Raw genomic sequence first — 24,793 nt, forward strand, 5'->3', positions numbered from 1 at the left:
TGCACTATAGTAATATACAACTTATTCATGTCTTGAGAAAAATCTGCTTTTTTTTTTAATCTTCTGCTTTAAATCTTTGGCCTCCTAGTCAATTCCAAGTTCAAATATCGTTTACTTTAAATTTCAGTCCTCAGATTAACTAGCTTTCCACCCTCACTTTAATACTTTTTCCTAATCTTTCATGTTGCATTGCCAAACCCTGAAACCTGCCTCAGAGATCACCAGAAAAAAACAAATAAAAGAAATATAAAGCGATTACTTCGGAATAGAACATGGGGGATAAGAATCAAGATTCCCTATTGGAATCATACTTTATTGTACTGTAATGAATAACTTACCAGCATATATGTACACTTTAAATGGTGCTTTTGTTGTGGTTCCTGGCATCTTGTTTCTAAATCCTTTTGTCACCTGAAAAATTGGTTTTGCTTTTGTGTAGTTTTTGTTGTTGCTCCTGGGTGGCTGGTCTGAGGTGTCAGGGACCCCAGGACTCATTCTCCTTGCCCCCCCACCCCCCGCAGGCCTCAAGCTCATAGTCCTCGATGGAAGCATCTGCACTCTGAGCAGGATGGACAGAGGGACAAAGAAGAGAGCTGGGGCCCATATGTTCGCACTTTTAGAGACAGTTCCTGGAAGCAGCGGTGTGACACTTGGTCAGAGTCCTGGTCAGCAGCACTGAGTTACAGGGCACGGCCAGCAGGGAAGGGAGGCTGGGCCGAGTAGTCTTTCTTCAGGGTGGCCTTATGCCCAGCTATAAATTCTTTTACTACGGAGAAAAGGGGAAAACTGGCCCTGGGTACCAGCCAACGGTCTCTGGCACAGCAACTAAGCCTGTTGCTTTAGTTATCTCATTTAAAAAATAAACTATGTGATCATATTCATTTCCTTTTCAAAACATTGAAAAATCTGGATTTCCTAAGCTATTGAAATATTCAAATGGATATGCTGACCTACCAGGTGTTTACTTTTTAAATGTACCTTTTCTTGGTTTTTATTAAAAGTATTTGACTGAAACTTGGTGAAAATGGAAATGTCGCTTTTTCCTTCGCAAATGAGCTGTTTGATAACAGCCTTTAAGAAATGAATCTTTTTTTTTTTTGAGTTAGCCCTGACGATACACTTAGTCTACTGGCATAGAAAAACTGTATAGTAACAACATACTTGCATTTAAAATCATGAAATGCAATGATAATTATAAAATTTCATTTACCAGAAATTAACTAAATGCCTATGTACTGAGTACTGTGTGAAGGTCAAGGATGAAGGGTGTGCTCACAGTCCAGTTCAGATAGGTCCTTGGACTTGGTTTCTTGAAAGGACAATTCACTAGAAGGACAAATGTGATTTGATTTGGCAACTGGAAAGTCAGGTATCTGATAATTCAGAAACACAGAAAGTGAGCCAGTGGCACACTGGACAAGCAGCTGCTTTGTAAAGCTGAAAGAACAGGATTGCTTGGAGATTTTCATTCTTCCTGTTCTTACTACAGTAGATAAAAGCATTTTTATCATAACTCCTTGAGTGATGTCTTACTGGTAATGAGTTGCTTGGTCAGCTAAAAAACTGCTTTGCATCTGATGATTCAATTTTTTAAAATAAGCTGGTTATATGTTTATACTTTATCATTTTCTGTTGAAGTGGAATTCTTGGCCATTCTCCATATAGGCTAGTATCTATTATGATTTTGTCTTACTGGGTGCTAATTATATTCTTTTTCCTTGAGATTATTTAAATCTTTGTTGTTGGGAGATTAGAAACAAGTGTTGAACCAAGGTTATTCCAAAAATTGATGCCAGGGCTGGAACCCAAATTCCTTCCGCATCCCCTTCTCCATGTTGCTATCTGGCTGCTCTTGTTGGCATTCCAGTTAAATAGATGAAATTGGTGCCGGGATTTCACATTTTTCACCCCTGGTTGATAGTGGAGGTTTCTGAGCCAGAAGAGGAGTTGCATGTTGTGGGTGATAAAAACATGTTCTGCTTGGGTGTTTCTCTATTGCATGAGCACTCTTGTTCTTGGTCAGCGACACACCTGTTTGAAACCTACCGAGTCAGGTAAGAACTGGAACCCTCAGGCTCAGGCGTTGCAGGAGTTTCATAGTCGCTGGAGGCTGAATTTAGTTCCAGCATGTTTCTCCAAGGAGACAGGAAAAACGTCTCAAGAAATGTTGGGCAGGCCAAGAAAGGATGACTGGTTTCAAGATACACATAATGGCTGCAGTATCCTTTGGGCCCCTGTGGCATGGATCTCAAAACACTTTCTAGACTTTAATTATAACTCTTGTAAAATACTTAAAAAAAAAAAAAAAGATGGATCGATCAAAGTGCTTTTGTGATGTTATCCAAAGAAGCAGAAAGGAGATTTTCGGTGTAGTGGTGTAGAGCAAATTCAGGGAGTGCTGGACACAACCCCAGTTTGATCGTGTACCAGTTGTGTGGCACCGGACAAGTTACTTGTCCTCTCTGAACCTGTATCTGCATTTGTAAAATGGGTGGTAGTCACAGTGTCTACTTAAAGAACTCAGAGTGCCTAATGCATTGTGAACAGCATGAGAGATGATGGCTCCAGTGTATAATTGTGTGTGTGCATGCTCGGTCATGCCAGAATCTTTGTGGCCCTATGGACTGTAGCCCACCAGGCTGCTCTGTCCATGGGATTTCGCAGGCAAGAATACTGGAGTGAATTGCCATTCTCTTCTCCAGCGGATCTTCCTGACCTAGGGATCAAACCCACGCCATCTGCATTGGCAGGTGGATTCTTTACCCACTGAGCCACCGGAGAAACCCCCAGTGTATTCTTAATAATCGCTTATTTGCCCTGATTTGTAGTAGGGTATGTATTTCTCATGAGATTTCTTAGCAGGTTGTTAGAAATCTAAGTCTTTTGAAAGTGAGATTGTAGATCATAGAGAAAAAGGAGCCTTGGCCTTTAAATCACCTTTCTGTGTAAATGTGAAAACCCAAGACTAGGAGGTGAACAGAGTTGTTCTACTGTGAATTTTTGCTCCTGCTTGCTCTACTGGATCAGCCAGATAATATAGTTAAATAGGGTTTTGGTGTTTCTTGGCCAAACATCCCTCGAGGTTATGATTTTGATTATTATTTTTTTAATGGCACCAGATTCTTGCCTTCAAGGAATAGTCAACTTAAATGACATTGGGAGAAATCCTTGTCCAGGCAAGTTTACTTTGGAGAGGTGAAACTTGAGGCAGAGACTTGATGCTTAAAGCCTAGAGCTGGAATTGGAAGTAGTTGGGGAGGATTTGGTGAATTGGGGGCAGGATGGTGTGAGCCAAGGCACCAAGGCCTTTGTGTGCTGGGCAAGTGAGGGGCACAGGGGCAGCTGGGACAGGCGGCTAGTGTGGGGCCAGACGGCAGGGGCTGGCTGTGATTGCAGTGAGAAGGTAATTGGGCTTGAAGCCCCACCCATGTCAGGTTGTGTCTGAGCCTCAGTTTTTTCACCTCTGGGATGCAGCTACCTACCTCCCAATTGCTGAGACATAGCTGAATCAAGGGAACTTCCTTGGTGGTCCAGGGGTTAAGACTCCGCGCTCCCAGTATAGGGGGCACGGATTTGAGCCCTGGTCGGAGAATTAAGATCCCATATGCCACACGGTGTGACCTAAAATAAATAAATAAAACCATAGATATTTCATTTATAAAAAAGCTTATGTTAAGGACTTTGTAATGAGAAAGTGCCGTACAAAGGTGAGTAGTTTGCTCCCTACTCAGACGTGCTGTCTATTTGCTAAGACAAATCTTGGGATGTGTGAGCAGTATCGACCTGCCAGGTACTGCTCTAGGTGTGAGTTCAGGGAGTGAGAGAAGAGCCCCTGAATCCTTTGAGCCAATAGCATTCCAGTGCGAGGAAGACAAGCAGTTGACACAAAGCGCCGAACATCTTTTTCGGTACTGCTGAGGGTTGTGACAGTCTTTACACAGGGTGAATCTGTAGAGAGTGACTTAGGGGAGAGCTCTTGCTAGTAAGGAGGGTGAGTTGAGAAGGTGACTTTTCAGTTGAGCCCTAAGGGATATAAAGGGTGCAAGCCACAAAGGTCTGTGGCAAGAGTGTTCTCAGCTGAAGGAAGCAGCCGCAGAGACCCTGAGATGGAGACCGGTGGGTGTGTTCAAATGACAGGAGCCAGACCATTGTGGCAGGAGTGTTCACCTGGGGGAAGCCGCAGGTAAAGGGCAGTTCCTGTAGGGCCTTATGGAGCATGGTGGGTGGTTGAATTCCATGCCAGTGGCCATGTAACCAAGAGAGGGCTAAGAAGAGGGGTGATGTGATGTGACTTAAGACGTAGAAAGAGCAGAGATTGCTTTGTGGAGATGGGCTTGGGTAGGACAAGAGTGGAAGCAGGTGGACCAGTCAGAAGGGTCCTACTGCTCTTGTCCAGGTGCGACCAGATGGAGGCTCATGTCCTGATGGCAAAGTAGCCACTGAGAAGTGGGTGAGGGTAGAAGAGCGTCAGAAGGGAGAGCATGCTCTGATGCCTTGGATGTGAGAGGTGAGGGAAAGTGAGGAGTCAAGGGTGACACCTGGGTTTCTGGCCAGAGCCGAAATTTGGGTGGACAGTATTTATTTATCAAGAGAGGAAAGGCTTGTGGGGAGCAATGGGCGGAAGGAAGCTGAGTTCAGTGTTAAACACAGTAATTGTGAGATGGTAGGTGTAGACATCCAGTACACAGCCGGGTGTTGGGGTGTGGTTCTTAGTGGAGAGGCCTGGACAGAAAAGGGACGTTCTGAGAGTCACCTGTTAATTGAAGGTGTTTCTAGCCCCAGGACAAGAGTATAGCCAGAGACATGGAAAGATTCCCAAGATCTGTTGGAAGGAGAGCTGCTGGCAAGGCAGGAAGATAAACCTGGCAAGTATCAGCAGGCTCACACAGGCCTCCTGCCCTTTCCTCCGGCTGCCCTGTCTTGTTCCTAGTTAGACAAGACTAGAGGGTCAACATGAAGCTAGACATGGGGTCCCTGAGACTTCTGGGTCCCTCTCCTTCTCTGTAAGGGAAGTGAGCCCACAGTTCAAAGCTCTGCATGTGGTGCCCCCCGCTGGAATTATCATGTAAAATCTAACAGTGAAACTCCAATACTTTGGCCACCTGATGCGAAGAGCAGCCTTGTTAGAAAAGACCCTTTTGCTCAGAAAGATTGAAGGCAGGAGGAGAAGGGGATGACAGAGGGTGAGATGGTTGGATGGCATCACCGACTCGGTGACATGAGTTTGAGCAAGCTAAGGGAGACGATGAAGGACAGGGAAGCCTGGCATGCTGCAGTCTATGGGGTCACAAAGAGTCAGACATGACTGAGCAACTGAACAACAACAAAGTCTTAACAGAGAAGAGGAGCCCCTAGCGCTCGATCTTAAATTGAGGTGAGATTGTGGAGGAATTTGATATTCTGGGGATTCCTCTCAGTGAATGAAATACGGTTTCAGAATTTGATTAAGAAAGAGGTGGAATGTAGTCCGTTTCCTTGTCCAGTTTCCCTTGATCTTCTAGTTCCTCTTTCCAGGTGATTACTTTTCTTGACTATTAAGGTCTGAAATGTAAGCTGCATAATTGACCAGGGGACCTGGATAGGTCCTCTTGACCCTTGATTCCTGTTCCCCTAAAATTAGGAGCTCAGATGAGATCAAGCTGGGATCTGTGAGTTCCTCCAGGAACCTGGGGCCTGGTGGGGGTTGGTAGGCAGGGGATCTGCCCAAAGAGATACCAGGGCTTAGCTGTGGTCCACGTGTGGCCACCAGCGCCTGAGGAGGCAGAGAGGGCTGGACGTTGCTGATGGAGATGATGCTGGAGTTGAGTGGAGGTGTTGGGAGGAGCTGGGGACGGGGCAGATGTTCTGCAGGGAGTGGACAGCATGTGCACAGTGTGGAAGCATGAGCTGAGAGCCTGGGGGAAAGGATGCTTTCCGATGGTCGGTCTGGTGGGAGTCTCACTGGGCCATGGAGCGGAAGTGATGTGTGACACTAGCAGTGTCACAGGACTAGACATGGTGACTCCCTGTGTAGGAACAGGGCAGTTTTGTATTTTCTCATCTGTAAGTAGCCCTGCTGAGAATCCAAAGTGGGTCAAGTAAAGGCATTCACGGACATTAGGGCCGTAGATTCTATGTGCTTAAAACCAGGAGCAAAATTCAAGCTTCATTTGATAAGTGATGTTTCTAAGGCTTTCTCTCATAACCCACCGAATGGGCTCATTTTGGTGTGTGTATTGCAGCTGAGTCATGGGTAAGAGCATGGATATAAAGCTACCTTTGAAACCCCCCAGCCCCTCTTTTGGTTCCCACATGCAGTGTGGCCCGTGGAGGCCAAGTGCTGTCTATGTAAGGTGTTGCTGAATATTCCATGAGGGGAGACTAGTTTCCTTTGAGTCTCCTGGGAATGTGTTCACCGGTAGGAATCCTGGAAATTGGAACCACTGATGCCTCCCAGTAGGTAACTGCGGTAGGGAGGTATGTAGGCAGAGTGGTCCTGAAGTGGGAGTGTGGAGATACTTCCTGAACATGAACAGGTGGGTGATTGAAAGGTCGTGTGCTCAAACTGGCTGCCTGCATTTCACCATCATTTATTCAGATTTGTTGGCAAAACTGTTTTAAAACAATGGTACATTATGCATTATAATCTAATCTAGCTGTGACATACAGTTTAGACATCACCATGCAAAACAAAATACAGACTTTTTTTGAAAACCAACTTGAGCCCTCTAGGAATGTCTGACTTGCTGGAATTCGGCCAAGGGGTGGGGGTGTGGTGATGGCAGGCAGTGCCGTTTCCCCATTTTCCCCTCCTTTGGTTCTCAGTTTAGTTTAAATCTGCTGTGTTGAAATGATTAAAAGTGAACTTTGCTTTTGCCTGTATTACTGTTTTAAACTTGGTTCGTTAGAAATACTTGTTGAGTGCCCTTTAAGTGCTGTGCCCTAAGCTAGACACTGGGGGCCCAGCAGTGAGCTGAGTAGACGTGCCACTGGCCCCATGGGGCTGACCTTCTGGTGGGGCAGGTGGTTGGTACGCCTCTCACGTTAGGATCACTGATGTGGTCGCGCTGTGGAGGGCAAGTAAAGGAGGACTTCCAAGAGGTGGGACCTGACCTAGGCTGGAAGGTGCAGTAAGGTTTTTAAGCAGAGACCTGAAGAGGCGAGTAGGAGGATTCCAGGGGGTGGGAGAGGAGCGTGCTGAGCCAGGAGAGGATAGTAGTTGAGGGGTTTGGAAGAAGCCTAGTGTAAAAGGGTCAAAAGTGAGGGAGAAGGTAACCCCCGAGTGTGCTCTTCACATAGACTTAGCCTCAGCAAAAGCATTTTAGGATGCTGTTCCAAATTCAAGTTCTTGGTGTGTGTGTACAATTCAGTATGAAAGAGACTGTTTAGATTTCCTGCTCTGATAGGCAGAATAATGCCTACAGAGTCTGTGTCCTCAACAACCCGCACCCCACCCCAACCTGTGACTGTGTTGTTAAGTGGCAAAGGGGAATTCAAGTTGCAGATGGATTAAAGTTGCTAATCAGCTGATTTAAGATCAGCGAGATTGTTCTGGATTATCCAGGCGGGCCCAGTGTGATCACAGGGATCCTTACAGACATAGATGAGGGAGGCAGGAAAGGGATCTGAAGGTTAGCTTGGCTGCTAACCTCTCAGATGGAAGAAGCTGCGAGCCAAGGAGTACAGGCAACCTTAGAAGCTGGCAGGGCAAGGAAACCTAATCTTCAGAAAGGAGTTGTCAACACCTTGATTTTTTTTTTTTTTCCCGAGTCCAGTGAGACCCATTCTAGACTCCTGAACTACGGAAACTGTAAGATAAGAAATCTGTTTCAAGCCACTTAAGTTGGTGTAACTTGTTCTAGCAGCCACAGAAAAATAATACACCTCCACTCAAGGTCTTGTTATAGACGGCTGTTGCCACCAGGTCGCTTAGTAGTAATGACCTCTGATACTTTCCCTGCCGTTCAGGGCAGTGGAGAGTGGCTCTTACACATCCCACCTGGAGGGGGTTGGGCTGTGGTCATTTTTCAGTGAATACTTGTGCATCCCCATTGCCAGCAGCTGCTCCAGGAGCTTGGGATAGGTCTCTGGGTCAAAAACAGCAAGATTTGTGCCCTCATGGAGCTGCATTCTAGGTGCCTTATGCCCCTGACCTATGTGAGGGCAGAGACTTTGTGTCCAGACACTCAGCCAGGCAGAGGGTCACTAGTACATGGTTGTGAATAGCAGTGACTTCCCTGGAAAAAGACCGGTTTGTTTCCTATTTGACTACTTCTTGGAAGGCTAGAGTTTTAGCCAACATACTTATACTTAGTTTTCAGGTTGTTTGGAAATGATTCTTTAGGACTAATAGTACATGCTTAATACAATAAGATTTGCTAGTGCACAGCTGACTGCTGCTGGATGTCAATTCTTGTGAGTGCAGAATTCTCACATATATTTTTAGATCTCCAAATAACCAGTCATCAAAAAAAGAATAGTTTGTTTTATGACTTTAATAACATATGATATACACTTTGTTTGGAAAGCCTAACAAGGGGGTTAGTCTGATGATTGACTGATTCTCTAGTTGAGACTGACTGACTGATTCCAAAAGAGAGAGAAGCGGGCCCTCTCTCCTCTGAAGGAATTTGTTTCAGAGGCAGAGTTTAGATTAAAGCGCAAGTAAGACTCGGTGCTTCCTGTTCTCTTCACCTGGTGGAGAAGGAAGGAGGGGGGGAGCGAACGGATGAAACTCTAGCAGTCTGGGCAGGTTACCAGGTTTGCTGATGGTGGCCAGGGGTGATGAGTGGGGTGTGGACATTCCCTGTTTACCACTGGTCCTTGGCAGAGGAGGGACGGTGCTTCTGTTGGTGGACATCTGGAGACTGAGCCTGGCCAGAAGAGGGGCTCTCAGAAGGCCAGTGGAGCTTCGGTGACCAGACAAGCTGTTCTTGGGCAGCCTGGTCATGTGGACATTGACTGTGGGGCCTCCCAGGCCAAAATAAACTCCCCGGTAGCTGTGTGACTGTGGCCAAACCCAGCCACACAGTTAGACTGTCAGGGATAGCATTATTAAATTCAGGCTTTTGCATCAGTCAGGTTACATTGTTCTTCTTGTATCTGAGGCTGGGAGGACTGTATAATTGTCTACCAAAGTGGGACATTTTTGAGAATAAAAGGGGGCCCAGGTCACCAGGTGTGAGTCAGGCGTGTACTGGGGAAACCTGCACCTTGGTCAGCCCAGCGAAGGGCAGGAAGCTGTAACCACTTTGTAGACACACTGACCAAAAATGACTCACTACAGCGTGGCCTTTGTGTGGAAGGGCCTAGACCTTTCAGAGGAGGAGAAGGTATGATCTGGAGCCTTTTGTAAGATGCCTGTCCACCACAGAGAGCTCTCTAACTTGGGGGTTTTAGAGCTGTTTTCTGTAAGGCAAAATCTATTTTTTTATCCCCAAATTATGCCACCTTATATTTGAGCCCTTATAAAATAGTTCTCTTTTGAGAGCTGCCCTCTTGATTACTTTACTTGAGCAACAAAGTTTTGTTTGCTGTAAACACAGTAGCCTAAAGGGACCTCAATCAGTTATAATTGTGGATGCTGATAGAGGTTAAAATTTTTTTAAATATTTAAGTAAAATATGTTGATTTCAAAAGGCAAATAAATTTAGCTCACATTTAGTGATAATTCTCAGGATTTGACACCATAATTGCAAGTCTTGGATGTGGTTATAAACTTTAAAATGTCCTAGAAATGCTTTGAAAAAACTGGGTTAGACAGTGCCTTCAGAAAGTAATGTCAAAGCATCTTTTGGAGTTTGAATACAATTAATTGCTTCATGAAATAAAACTATTAGATGAATGTTAAATAAAATGTTATTCAAAACCGTTGTATAAATGATCAAATGTCAATGGACTGTTTCATCTACATTCATAAAGGCATAAATATACAGATTGATTAAAAAAGGATATTTTCCCCCCATGCATGGAGTCTTATGAGGTGCCCTTGGTATTCAAGGGGTGGCGGTTATAATAGAGATGGTGTGGTAACAGCTGGGAGAAGGACATTATCATCTTCTAATTGCAAGGACTCTGGGCGGGGTGAAAAATCTGATTCCTTCAGATTCCTTCAGAAATGACTGGATTTTGATTTATGGTTTCAGATGGCTGACTAGGTGTACAGGTTCCCCCGCAGGCTCCTCAAGGCTCCGTGATGGCTGAGAGATTATTACTAAAGGCAGAAAGCAGATTGGGATCTGATTTATGACTTCACAAGGGAGGGAGCCACACTCAGGAGTGTATCCTGCCGGGACTGCCCTGTGTCCACCCTGAGACCCCTCAGGTGCGGCAGGGACTGGGAGTGAGGGGTGGATCTGGAGGCGAAGGTCTGAAGGCGACCACAGGTGCCAGGTAACACCTTCATTCCCGTCAGGAATGCTGGCGGTTAACACTCTGGCAAAATGAAATGAAACAAGACATAGTACTTTTTTCGAAGGGGAAGGGGGATGGAAACGTTGACAGGTGCATGTTTTACAAAGCTTAAATGATTACATCTCAGAGATAAGAATGGATTCTTGCAGATGTAAGTGACGCAGTTATGGTATTTGAGAAACAGCTAGGGAAACCTAGGTTTCCTTAGTGTGAATGCTGGCACCCTGGGAACTCAGCCATCTTCCTCTGGCATTGGGGCCTCCCAGGCGGCACTAGTGGTGAAGAACTTGCCTGCCAGTGTAGGAGACACGTGCTCCATTGCTGGGTTGGGAAGACCCCGTGGAGAAGGGCATGGCAACCCACTCCAGTACTCCTGCCTGGAGAATCCCATGAACAGAGGAGCCTAGCAGGCTACAGTCCATCGGGCTGCAAAGAGTCGGACACGACTTAAGCGACTTAGCGCACCTCTAGCGTTGAAGACGGGTTTGCAGTCATGACAGCAGCTCCCTACTCACTCAGCCTAAAGTGACGCCTCTGTTAGCAGGCCCCACCCAGAACTCCCTTTCAGAATTCCTGGTCGAGGTGAGACGGAGCAAAAAACTGACCTTTTTTAGACAAGAGCAGAGCAAGGGAAACAAGGATTATCAGACATGTGATGAGAGCTGGCAGCATAAAAGGGAATGCCTGAAGTAAAGCAGGAGGAAACTTGGAAGAAAACCCAGAAGCAGAAAGAACAGAGGGGGAAAACCCTTCTAGGTAAAATGTTTAGAATTTTGAGGATATGTTAATTCACAAAATAAGAATAGGGTGCATTGTTATGTGAAAGGCACAATCCGTCAAAGAGCTTTTGGACACTACAAATTTAGTTGCTGAAACTTAAAAATTAGAAATACTAGAAAATTAAGTCAAATCTCAGAACTATCAATAGGGAAGGAAAAGGTAAAGATTAATCCAGGAGGTCCAACACCTGACTAGCTAACAGAGGTTCCAGGAAGAATAGAAAATGGAATGAGTGACCTGATGGAGGCACCATGAGAATTCTCTGGAACTTGATGTCCTAGCTCTCTAGATTAAAAGAAGCCACACAGCACACAGTGAGTAGTAATGGTTCACACATAGGTACTGTTGTGCTGTTTGGAACCCCTCGGATAAAATGCAGAGCCTAAAAGTCACTTTTAAGAAATGAAAGTAGGACTTAACGTCAGAATTTTCATTGACAACACTGGATTCTAGAATATATTAGAGCAGTAATGTCAATGTTCTGAAGAATGTGTTGTCCAACCTAGATCCTACACCCAAGCTCTCAGTCAAGAGCAGAGCAAAGTAACATTTTGGTGTTATTTTGAACAATAGAACAAAGAACAATATCACTGTTCTTTAGGATGACATTTAAGAAAATCAAATAAGAGAAAACATGAGATCCTAGGTCAAAGGAGACCAACTTGAGAGGGCAATGAAAGGAAGGGCTAGGATGACCCCGTATAACAGCCAGAGATGACTCTGACCTTGCTTCTAGAACACTCAGGAGCCCCAAGGGCCCTGAGGAGGACATCTGAGCAAAGACAAGCTCCTGACTTCCACCCAAGGTATGATTGGGAGCTTAGAAACCATAGAGGTTGGAATGAAAGCAAACAACGGAAGAGGGGAATAAAGGTAATGAGAACGCCAAGAAAAGCAAAAGTTGTGGTCCAAATGTCAGGCACACCAAACAATTGATAGAGTGTAAGGAAAGCAAGTCTGCTTGACCTTGATGCTAGGAACAATGCCCTTGGGGGCCAAGAGCTTTTCTCACATTTTATTTATATTTTATTTTGGCTGCACAGGCACTGTGTTGCAGCAGCACAGGCTTCTCTGGGTGTGTGTGTTCTAGGGCATAGGTTCAAGAGTTGCGGAGTCTTATCCACTGGACCACCAGGGACATTCCCAAGAGCTGCTAATAGTGGTGCCTGATAAAGAGTAATTTCAGTGCTGTTTGGTTCAGCACTGAATAACATTAACCTGGTCATATAAAAGAACAGGTGACCAAACTGTGGTTACAACACAAAATGTAAATGGTAATGGTTCTGATAATAGTGTAAAAATAGGATGTAGAGAAACCAAGAGGAAAGTTGGGCAAACAGTGCCAATAGCATCATATTCCTAATGGAATGGAATGGAAAAATTTTTGTCAAAAGTTGATGAAAGGAAAGCAAAAGTTAAAATACATTACTTAAAACGTAAAGGGTAGCAAATAGAAGAAATAATGTAGTTATTAAACATAGGAGGGAAAGTAGCTGGTAGTGTAAGCTCTTTTTTTTTTCCTATTGTGGCATCAACAGTTAATTGCCTAAAGCTGGTAAGCTGAGAAATAAATGTATCAGCATGATATCTAGAGTTACAGAGTAGTAAATCCAGGATTTTTAAAAAAGGACTTTGCCCAGAGAGTAGGGTCTTGAGATGAATGTGGAATCTGTTGCTCTCTCCTGTAAATTCTTTCATTTTTATTTCTTGCCATTTGTCTTTATTACTGTTAAAAATTAAGGACTGAACTCGAAGATGGGCTAAATGTAGAGGTGACAGTTGAATTATTAATGTCATCTTCTAATTTAAGGCTTAATTTGGACAAACTAAGAAGGCTGTGTTTTAAGTTAAGCAATAATAGTGTCCTTGTTCTAATGAAGCAGTATTTCACATTTCCTGGGACAGAGTTGCATAGCTAGAGACAGAATCTTTAATCCTTGAGGAAATGAATTAGTGCCAAAACAATGAAGCAAAGCTGCTATTGTCCTTAGAGTTTTAAAAGTACCCCAGTGTTGAGAACTTTTGGTAGCTGTATTAATAGTTATGCAAAAGTATACCAACTCTGTTTGGGAGAGAACTTGACTATAGGAAACAGGAGTAAGGCTTACTTGAAGTTTGAAATAACTTTGTGATTAAATAGCATGATAGGGTCCTGAACCTTTGTGCCAAGAATTTTGATCTAGACTGCAAAGACCTGAATTTATGTTACCGCCACAGTTGTGTAGTTCGACATCGTATTTCACTATTTCAAATTTTGTTTCTCATCTTTAAAGATGATGTGGTTTTGCACATTTTGAGTTTTGTATCTTACAGGTAGGTTTCCAATATGTTAGAATCCCAAGGCAGTTTTTATGTCAGTACAGCTTGAAAACAGTGGAGGTGATCGTCCACTGGCCCTGTGAAAAGCAATTTGGGAAGTAATTTTTCTTGTTCATTTTGGTGTCTAAAACAATCTAAGTTCAAACTCAGACTCCTGCCCTTCCTTGATTACGGTTTTTCTTTTGACCTGATAAGGGAATAGGTTTCTTGGACCTTGTTCTGTTAATTTCCACCATTTCCCTTTGACGGCCATAACTTTTAGGTCCCTTGATCCCTGTCACTCTGAATGTGAGTTGCTACCGTACTTCTGAATTCTTCTCATCCTGGGTGGGTCAGTAAGAAGAGCAGCCGCTGCTGCTGCTGCTTAAAGGAAAATGAACTGCCTGGCAGCTGCTGCCTGGGTCCTAGGAGTTGCTGTGGGTATCCAGGCAGTGCCCAGACTGCCTGCTGCTCACTAAAACCAGCTTCACAGGGGGCAAAAAAGTAGGATTTGAGCAGAAAGTGGATTTGGATGTGGCCCGAGTCTCCCCGCCAGATTCAAGCTGCCCTTCCTAGAGCTGCACTCGCTGTGCTGTCCCAGGAGCTGGCTGGTTCCGATTGGCTCAGGCCGGTGCCCAGGTCCTAAAAGGCTTAATTAGGAAGTAGAGGGGTTGCACCAGGCCAGTGTCATTGACTGGATACATACAGCTCTGTTTTCATTTCTTTGTCCTTGCTCGGCATAGCTTTAGAGAATGGGTTGTGATCTTTTGTGATGAAGGCTGGTTCTAAACAGAAATCAAAATTTGCTTAGTTCCTGAACAAGCGAGGGCAACTTTACCTTACCTTGAGGATTAAGAGACCTATCAGTTGTTGACTTTGATGTGAGGGAGGGGGGGAGGTACCAGGTTCTTCCATCAAAGTGCTTCCTTACCTTTTCTGTGACCCTGATATTATCTGACTGAGCTCCACCTGCTCTCCCCATTGCTTTCCTGATTTTCCTGTAAGTGTGGGTTTCATGGAATGGGGTGCAGTTAGAGCAGGGACCTGGGAGAAGGGACAGGGCTGGGGACACAGGGGGCAAAGTGACAACTAACACTGTTTTCCAGAGGTGCGTTTCTCTCCTTTTGTCCAGTTTTCTTTTCCTTTCGTGTCGTCCCCTCACCCCAAAATCTATAGGAGCTTGGCATTTATAGCACAGGGGGAATTTTTGCTGCCACAGCTCCTTTAACCAGCCAGCAAACTGGAGTTGAAGGGCCAGTCTGTCATGCTTGTGTGGAAATCTGCTGGCACCCTAGAGGCAGAAGTCCTCCCAGGTAGCTGGGGGCGGGGGTGGGGCTGGGGTCGTGGCCGGAAGGACCTGGAGGGAGCAGCTTGACCTGAAGGATTGTCTATGTAAATGGAACAATCTCCGCAGCGTTGTCAACAACAGGAAACCCGGAAGCACCTGTTGGGGTAAAGGGTTGGCGGAAGCCAGCCTGCTCGGCAGGTGCGCCTCTGTGGCCCTTTGCACCAGAACCTGGAGCTCCGCAGACCAGGTTGCCCATCCCCAAACCCCGTCTTGTTGCATCGACGATTCTTATGCCTCCATTAACTCTGGCTCCTTCCCTGTCAGCCTTTGCACGTGCTCTGCCCCTCACCGGGCCACCTCCAGCTCCTGACATCTCTAGGTGACACTTCTTGGGGCAGATTTAGTGCCCTCTGGACCAGGCACAGCACTCTGCCCCACCCTGGCATGGCTGCTGCTGCTAAGTCTCTGCAGGGTCATGGCTTCTGCCTCCCTGCAATTTAAAGATAATGGATCTGGCTTCCTCAGGGCCAGGGTTGGGCAGGGAGAGGGGGCAATTCTTACTCATCCTAGGAGGCTCTTAAATGCTTGTGAAATGAATAAATGAACCAACGAGCAAGGGTCAACGGGAAATAACAAGCCCAATGCCTGCCTTTGGGGTAGCTTGCCAGGCTCCTTGGGTGGGGATGAGGACAGGAAGTGGTCAGAGAAGATACACTGTAATAACCTTGGAACTCCTGGCCTGCTCTTTCCTGCCTTTCCCTTGGAGTCATCATTACCTTTATAGGAAATCTCCTCCGGACCTTCACCCCACCTAGCTGCAAAAATGCTCCGCCTTCCCTCACCCTTTCTGAATTGGTCTTAAATCTGCCAGGAAAGGAAACCGGTCTTGCTTCAATATTTCACTTGTGTAGGTTTTGCCCTTCCAGCTAGACTGTAAACACCTGAAAAATCCTGGGTTTTATTTCCTAGGAAGCAATTTAAAGGAATGGAGAGAACATGGCTCCAAAGTAGTTTTTTTCCTGACTCTCAGCTACCTATGAGACCTTACGGGCAGAGTGCTTGCCCTCCTCCCAAAAGCCTCTGTTGGCTCATCTGTAGAGTTAGAGGCTGAACACATTTTCCAGTGCTTCCGGTGCCCACATCCTGTGCTTCTGACCCCAGCAGTTTGCTTATCCCTCCCAGTACCTGGACAGGGTTCCGTCTTCACCCTTGCTGAGTCATTGAACTTGGCCACTCACAGGGTCTAGGCTATTCACCTTGCAGCTCTTGGTCGGAACCCCTGGGATCAGGCAAGGATGATGTTAACAAAATAGGTGTGGGATAGGAGCCCTTGGCCTTGCTCTGCCCAGAAGTCCTGCCCAGTGTCTGTTCCAGTTCTGTACCTTGGAGAGTGCTCCTTCGTCCTGTAAATGCTGGGCGGATTGGAGGTAGTGGCTGATGGTGCAGCCATCCGAGGGGCTGGGGGGAAGGATGGTGCTAGGGCCCCATGTTCACGTGTGAGTGAGTCTGCTAGTGTTCTGTAAGGCCCGCTTCATTGGCTCTCCCTGGCAGAGTCTGGCACCCCTCTCTGTTTTCTCTGCATTTTTATTCCGTTGCATCCACTGCACTGCATTGGTTTTAAAAGAAAATGTGTTAAATCCTTTATTGGGATCATAGCAAAGACAAAAGCTGTAAGGCCTGTCATTGAGCCCGGAGAGGGTGGTGTTATTATTTGTCTTAGTTTTTGTTATTTGCATCTGAGAGTTACGAGTTTCCTGAAGGCCAGGATTGGCTTTTCTGTTTTGGGAGTTGGCTGTTGGTTTACATTTGCGTTCCCAGCTGTTTTTCCCAGCTCTAGCCTGGTTGCTCTTTCAGCTCTGTTTCTCTCTGTCCAGGTCCGGTGTACGTCCTTTTCTCTTTGTTTCTTTTCCTTGTTGTCAGTTAGTTAGCCAGACCCCAAAGACTGTAAAACTGATGGTAATTAAAAGGCATTAGAAGGCAATGGCACCCCACTCCAGTACTCTTGCCTGGAAAATCCCATGGATGGAGGAGCCTGGTGGGCTGCAGTCCATAGGGCCGTGAAGAGTCATACACGACTGAGCGACTTCACTTTAACTTTTTACTTTCACGCATTGGAGAAGGAAATGGCAACCCACTCCAGTGTTCTTGCCTGGAGAATCCCAGGGACGGGGGAGCCTGGTGGGCTGCCGTCTCTGGCGTCGCACAGAGTCGGACATGACTGAAGCGACTTAGCAGCAGCAGCAGCAGCAACCCGAAGCCTAAACAGACGTTTCTACAAACAAGACATACAGATGGTCAAAAAACACGTGAAAAGATGCGCAACATCAGTCATTACTAGAGAAATGCAACTCAAAAGCACAATGAGATATCACCTCACACTTGTCAGAATGGCCTTCATCAAAAAGTCTACAAACAATAAATGCTGGAGAGGGTGTGGAGAAAAGGAAACTGCTCTTGCACTGTTGGTGGGAATGTAAGTTGATATAATCATTATGGAAGACGGTATGGAGATTCCTTAAAAAACTAGGAATAAAACCACCATATGACCCAGCAATCCCACTCCTAGGCATAAACCCTGAGGAAACCGGGGCTGAAAAAGACACTTGTATCCCATTGTTCATTGTAGCCCTATTTACAATAGCTAGAACATGGAAGCAACCTAGATGCCCATCAACAGATGAGTGGATAAAGAAGTTATGGTACATATACATAATGGAATAATACTACGCCAAAAAAAGGAACACATTTGAGTCAGTTCTGATGAGGTGAATGAACCTAGAACCTATCATACAGAGTGAAGTGAGTTAGAAAGAGAAAGATAAATATTGTATTCTAATGCACATATACGAAATCTAGAAAGATGGTACTGAAGAATTTACTTACAGGGCAGCAGTGGAGAAACAGACATAGAGAATAGACTGTGGATACAGAGAGAGGGGAGGAGAGGGTGAGATGTATGGAAAGAGTAATATGGAAACTTACATTACCATATGCAAAATAGATAGCCAACAGGAATTTGCTGTATGGCTCAGGAAACTCAAAAGGGGCTCTGTATCAATCTAGAGGAGTGGGATGTGGAGGGAGATAGGAGAGAGGTTCAACAGGGAGGGGATATATGTATACCTATGGCTGATTCATGTTGAGGTTTGACAGAAAACAACAAAATTCTGTAAAACAATTATCCTTCAATGAAATAAAAAAGACATTAGCAAAAGAACACAGCAAAAAGATAGCGTGTCTTTAACGATCCCATTGGCTGAGAAGCAGTCAGCTTTTAAGGATTGTGGGTTTAGCTTAGGAGCCTCTCTTACTGGAGATGGCAGGAACCTTGAGGTGGGAGGGGAGAGGGAACATTGTGGTGCCTACTGCATGGAAGGTACTCTCAGACCATCCCTGAATCCTTGGTGGAGACTGATTGGATGAAAGAAGAGGAGCTTGTCAAGAGGACCAAGTGCCAGAAAGTGAGAATTGATGCAGAAAGAGGCTACAAAACAGTAATTCGGTCGAGGTGTATCTTGGGGAAAGATTTGGTTCCAAATCTATATTGTTAAAAGGTAAACTGAGGCATATTAAAACCTTGACAAGTTTATTTGAGTAGAAATCAGTGCAAACCTGGCAGTGTCGAACCAGCAGGAGCAGGGAAAGACACAGAAAGTAAGGACAGGAAGGAAGCAAAGCGAGGAAATGGTTCGATTGGCTTGCCGTCTGGGTGCCTGTTCGCAACCGGTTCCCCCTGGTTTGGTTTTGTAACCTTGAGACGTTTGCAGGCTGGGATTTCAGTTTGCTTCCATAGGCTGCCATAGCCTTAGACCCGCCTCAGTCCAGTGGCCACCTGGTTTAATCAACTAAACAGTATATAAACTGGAAACCTGGGGGATATTCAAAAATTACCTTTGAACCCTGCGCCCCCACCCTAAGAAGACACAGTGTTAGAAACAGATGTATTATCATTTCAGTTTAATGTGACCATTTTTCTCCCCCAGCGAGGGAGTGTTTGTTTTGTCTGAGTTCCTTGTGATGTCCTTGGCTTAGGTGTAGGGGGCAGGCTCTGTGGAAAGTGTCTTCTAAAACACCAGACTCGTGCCCAGCAGAGAGCTGCTGATGCTGCGAGAGATGGGCGTGTCTTTCACCTGTTTGAACAGCCCCTCTTCTTGTGCTTTACTCGCATCTTTGCATGTCACAGGGCTCTGCTTTTGTTCTCCCTCACCACCTAAACTGGCGGAGAATTAGGCGGCTTTTTGACAAGAGAATAATTCCTGTATCTCTTGGCTCTGACTCTAAGTGTTAAATGCATATTCAGCTCAAATCTCCAAATTCTCTGTTTCGTCAACAGATTGCTCGTGGGGGCTCCCCGCGCCGTGGCCCTTCCGCTGCAGAAGGCCAACAGAACAGGAGGCTTGTACAGCTGCGACATCACCTCCCGGGGGCCGTGCACGCGAATTGAATTTGATAACGACGGTGTGTTCTTTTGGACTTGCTCGGTGTTCCCTTGGCCAACTCAACCTGTATCCCACTTGCCCTTTCCAAGAGGAAGGAAAGAGGGGGACAAGCATTTATTCTTGGAGAGAAGGCCTCTCTTAATTGCCTGGGCCTTGACTGTTTCTTGCTTGCCCTGAGAACATTTACTTTTTAAGTCACTTTGGCTGCCCTGTTTTTGGTGTCTCCCCAACCCTGGTTTCCAAACTGGTATGGTGTATTGATGTTGCCACCTAGTGATGTGTTGAGGTTCTACAGGAGACTTGAAAAACTGTTCAGAAAAAAGAATGTGTATCCTGTACTCAGCAGCCAAAAGTTCTCATTTGCTGTTAAAATATTAGGGAGAAAGGCTGTTAAATATAAGATCTCTCTAAAATGAGAGCTGGACAATATGGATAAAATTTCCCTATTATCTCAGATAGAGGCTTGTTTTGTATAGACTGTGTGGTGGGCAGAGCAATTAGTGTCCTGAGAAGCTGCAACCAAACCTAATTTGGCGTTCTTGGTCGACGCAGATTTGCAGCTTCATGTTTATATTCTTCTCTTGTTTTTTTTTTTTTTTTTTTTAAATCTTTTTAGCAACAAATTTTTTTTAACTGATTGGAAAATAATATATGTTAATTGTGGAAAATCTGTAAATGACATTGAACTATAAAGAAAAACTCAAACCCACCGATAATGTAGCGATAATGCCTATTTACTTAACATTTTGGCATTTTTCCTTTTGCCTACCTAAAGTTGTTTAATTTTGATGTTTTCGTAATGATTCAAAATTGAAAATCATGCCTGCCATCTCATTAAGGAAGGCAAAATTTTGGATGTAGGGTTATACAGTAGGCTCAAATTGATACTGAAGAGCACACGGTGAGATTTTTGGTTTCCCTCTCTCCTTTTTGGAAGGAGGAGGTAAAAATAAATATATCATTTTCCTTTTTTTCATCAATAGAAAGATAGAAAGTGGATCTGAGGCCTTGTTTTCCCATCTCCAGTAAAGAAAAGCAAAGTTCAAGCTATCATGTAACAAATTTGAGGGTATGTAGAGAAGTAACTCCCTTTTTGTTAGTTTGGATGGTCATTTCTGTTCTTGGGACTCTGGGTGTCAGAGAAGGTGAAGGGCCACCAGGTAGAATTATATACTTTATGTAAAGAATTTTGTGAAACACCAATAACCACTCACCTGTTTTCTTAAGATGGAAAGTAATTTTTATGGATTGAGTAACTGCACTTACTAAGTAGTTAGACTTGGAGTCAAGGCAGTTTAGAAGCTGTTTCTTACATTTTGCTCATTAATTGGTTCATGGCGTGTTGCAGTAGCTTTGAAGTCGTAGCTCTGTGTGTGTGTGTGTGTGTGTGTGTGTGTGTGTGTGACCTATGCTGCTTTCTCCGCAGCTGACCCTTCATCGGAAAGCAAGGAAGATCAGTGGATGGGAGTCACTGTCCAAAGCCAGGGTCCAGGCGGCAAAGTTGTGGTAAGTATACAGAGATGTGTCCGTTCTGCTCTGAGTGCCCGTTGTGTGCTGCTGCTGAGTCGCTTCAGTCGTGTCTGACTCTGTGCGACCCCATAGACGGCAGCCCACCAGGCTCCCCCGTCCCCGGGATTCTCCAGGCAAGAACACTGGAGTGGGTTGCCATTTCCTTCTCCAATGCATGAAAGTGAAAAGTGAAAGTGAAGTCGCTCAGTCATGTCCGACAGCTCTACAAGCTGCTTTTCCTTAGAACGTTTAGATCCAAAAAACTTACTTAAAAGCCTTTACTGAATATCCCTACAACTTTAGGTGGTCTTGAAAAACCAAAGCAAAACCTTACATGGTTTTTGTCCTAGGAACTATGCAGCTATTATAGATGAGTTACAAAAATATGGGAATGGTCATGCAAAGTAAGGATCAGATCATTTTAAACTCTTTAGTTTCTGGGCTACTTCAGATAGAAGTGGTAGCCAAGAAAAAAGGGTTGTTCAATGGAATGTGTAGGTGGTCTTGGAGGTGCCAGACTGGATCATGACGGTCTTTCTGTCTCTTTCAAAATCTGGTTGCTGTAACAAATTTATGTAGAATTTTGAGAAAAATGAGAATTTTACCAAGTATTGAATTTTTACATCTAAGGAGATGCATTATAGGATATTGACTTGGACATTGTGTTTTCCACCTGTGTTATATAGAGGGTGGCCATGAATACCCATATGTGAAAATTAGAGTTTATTTAGTCTCTCCCGGCAGTATGATTTTTTCTGTCTTTTAAAATAAACTTAATCTCAGAGTTTAAAGGATAAGTTAAGATAGGATTGATTGTGAGGAAATAGTATGGATAATAGGAAAATGCCTTTGTTTTAGCCCAGTTCTTGGGAAAATATGTCCATGATTTCTCTCCTCTGGAACATGTTCCTTCTTTTCGTGAACATACTGATACGAAGGTTTATGTAGCCACTAAAAGCCAATTAAATTGAGAAGATTAAATAAGGTGTTTCCCATTGTTTATGTGACAGGTAAATTTACAAATAAATTGTCTGTGAATTGCAGATTGTTGTTGTTTAAACACTGAGTCATGTGTGTGTGCATGTGTGCTAAGCTGCTTCAGTCGGGTGCGACCCTATGGACTGTAGCCCACCAGGCTCCTCTGTCCATGGGATTCTCCAGGCAAGAATACTAGAGTGGGTTGCCATGCCCTCCAGGGAATCCTCCTGACCTAGGGATCAAACCTGTATCTCTTATGTTTCCTGCATCAGCAGGCAGGTTCTTTACCACTGGCGCCACCTGGGAAGTCCCACTAAGTCATATCTGACTCTTTTGCGCCCGCATGGACTGTAGCCTGCTAGGCTCCTCTGTCCATGGCATTTCCCAGGCAAGAATACTGGAGTGGGTTACCATTTCCTTCTCCAGGGGATTACAGATTGGCCTTCAATATTTAAATTGCAGCATTATTCTCTGGGTGACGATAAGACAGAAGTCCTGTGCTGGATAATGGTCTCTTTCTTGCAACTTTGGGGAACATTTGCTGGTTTTCTGGCCTAGTCTCAGGATGAGGACACATTTAACATCCCGTTTAGAATTAACCTCTTGATCGTTGACAATTCCATTGGTTTGTAATGAAAAACTTCGGGTTTGCCAACACATGTGGGCTGCTTTATTCATCTGCTTGCAGACATGTGCTCATCGATATGAAAAAAGACAACATGTTAATACAAAGCAGGAATCCCGAGACATCTTCGGAAGGTGCTACGTCCTAAGTCAGAATCTCAGGATTGAAGATGATATGGATGGAGGAGACTGGAGTTTTTGTGATGGCCGATTGAGAGGTCATGAAAAATTTGGTTCTTGCCAGCAAGGTGTAGCAGCTACTTTTACTAAAGACTTCCATTACATTGCGTTTGGAGCCCCAGGCACTTATAACTGGAAAGGTATGCCATATATTTATAGAAATGGAGATTAGAATGACTGTATAATTTCTGCCTATGCACCATGATTTAGTACATTTTAAGTTAAAACAGAATGTGTCATAAGGCATTTTTATATTATAGAAGTAGAGTAGGATTATTAAAATATCTTAATTCTGATTTTTAAAAACAATAGTCAAAATCTATGTTCTAAGATTTTTTTCCCCTCTGCCAGCAATTTACATTCATATAACTAATTAACTTCCTTTTGTAAAAATATAGTTAGCATTAGTTTTTGCTGTTTTGTATTTGCTTTTCTGATGAAATTGAAAGTTTTAATTTTAACATAGGGATCTGAAAACTGAGAAGAATTGAGTGATGTTGTATACAAATAATATTATATTGATACAGACATTTCTTTAGTCATGTATTACTCGGGCTATGTTTTGCTAATAAAGCAGGGTAGTTAGACAGATAAGAAATTAGGAAGCTTTGAGATGATCGCAGATAACTTGTGGAAAGGTTGTTGAATGATATTGTTTAAATCATTTCAAGATGGAGGTGAAGGGCACGACATCACATTTTTTGCCTGGAGGAACACGGTCAGTGCCCCCGTAATAAAAGTTCAACTTCTGAAAAAATTAAGCAGATGTAGAAAACCGCTCTATTATAAAGGACAATTTACTTGATTCTAATTCATAGTGAAGAGTACTACATCTGATTCAGAAATAAGATTTTTGGGGAAGAAATTTATTGGAATAAATTCTATGTTCTTACATTTTGTATAGTCAGAAAAACATTGGGAAAATTTTTCATCGTTCATTCAGAAATTTCCGAGTTTTGATTTCTGTTAGGAATGGTCCTTGAACACCTTCCTGGGTATGCCATTCATAGCAAGCTTTGGGAATAATTTCCTCAGGCTGCCCACCCTCAGCTGAATCTTCCACATAGCAGCATTTGTTGGGTTATCTTGACCTAATAACACACGGAATTTAGAAATAGTTTTATTTTAGCAAGAGATGGCATACATGGTAAAACAAAATAAAAAACACCCACCAATTATGTATGTTTTAATTTCTGGGAAATACATCTTGCCTGCTTTGTAAATGCTGACTTAAAATGTTACCACTTAAAAAAAAAATCATATAGTAGACTTATTATGTGAGATAGTCTCTTTTCAATGATGAGGTCTGAAAATTTTTTGAAGATTTAAAATCTCTGGTTAAAAATGATTGGAAGAAAATATCAAAATACTAATCTTGCTTTCACACCATAGTAGAGAAGGTAAATTGATTTAGGATTATAGAAAATATAAAATATATCAGGTTCATATAATTAAAGAGTTTTCTGTAGGTTTAGTTAATTAAGCATTCCATTTTCCATCTATAATTCCATTTTCATGGCATTATAAGGATAATTCATGAAAACACGTGTGCATTTTTTTTATTACTAGAACAGTTTTGTTTGATGTAAAAATCTACACAAACAGGATTTTTTAACTTTAATAACCTCAAAATCACCTTCTGCCTTTTGTCCCTCCAAATTTTTCTTTCTGAACTTAATGATAACATCAGGAATGTTTATTAGAACCATCTATTTTATTTTGTTTCATCTTCATTTTTTTTTCTTTTTTACCATTTCATTCTTTTAGGGATTGTTCGCGTAGAGCAAAAGAATAACACTTTTTTTGACATGAACATCTTTGAAGATGGGCCTTATGAAGTTGGTGGAGAGACTGATCATGATGAAAGTCTAGTTCCTGTTCCTGCTAACAGTTACTTAGGTAGGCGTGAGAGTAGATGACGTGCCTGCCTCCTCAGATGCCTCTGTGTGACACTGCCGTCACAGGACCCTGGACTGCGAGGCTGAGAAAGGGCCAGACTGGGGCTGGGGGCCTGTGGCTGCATTTAGTGAAGTTTAGAGCTTGGTGATCCCTGAGGTATTCTGACTGATACTTGGGTTATCTGACCCGAGCTGCCTCAAAGCAGGAGGAAACCTACTGTCTCCTAAAACTTTCTGTCCTGCCTGGAGGTCTGTTTCCTGAGCCACCGTCCACTTCTGTAACCCGCACCAGGCGGTCCATGCAGCCGTGACACAATGCATGCTTGTAAGCAAGAGGCTGAGTTGTCTTCCTCTCCCTTCAGAGTCTCTTTTCGGAGAGATACTCTTGAAGAGCTGCATTTATGAAG

The 24,793-nt window shown here is 43.9% G+C and overlaps 1 protein-coding gene across 2 annotated transcripts in view; it reads left to right on the forward strand.

The window, feature by feature from the left end:
* Positions 1-24,793, forward strand: part of ITGA6 (integrin subunit alpha 6) — an 85,827-nt gene that overhangs the window by 19,755 nt on the left and 41,279 nt on the right. For both annotated transcript variants that reach the window (XM_018064673.1, XM_018064676.1), the window contains exons 2-5: positions 19,092-19,216; positions 20,624-20,703; positions 22,373-22,628; positions 24,256-24,387. In XM_018064673.1, coding sequence (XP_017920162.1) covers positions 19,092-19,216; positions 20,624-20,703; positions 22,373-22,628; positions 24,256-24,387 — 593 coding nt within the window. The remainder of the gene's footprint in view (positions 1-19,091; positions 19,217-20,623; positions 20,704-22,372; positions 22,629-24,255; positions 24,388-24,793) is intronic.

This window comes from Capra hircus, chromosome 2 (genome assembly GCF_001704415.2).
Source record: "Capra hircus breed San Clemente chromosome 2, ASM170441v1, whole genome shotgun sequence".
NCBI lineage: Eukaryota > Metazoa > Chordata > Mammalia > Artiodactyla > Bovidae > Capra > Capra hircus.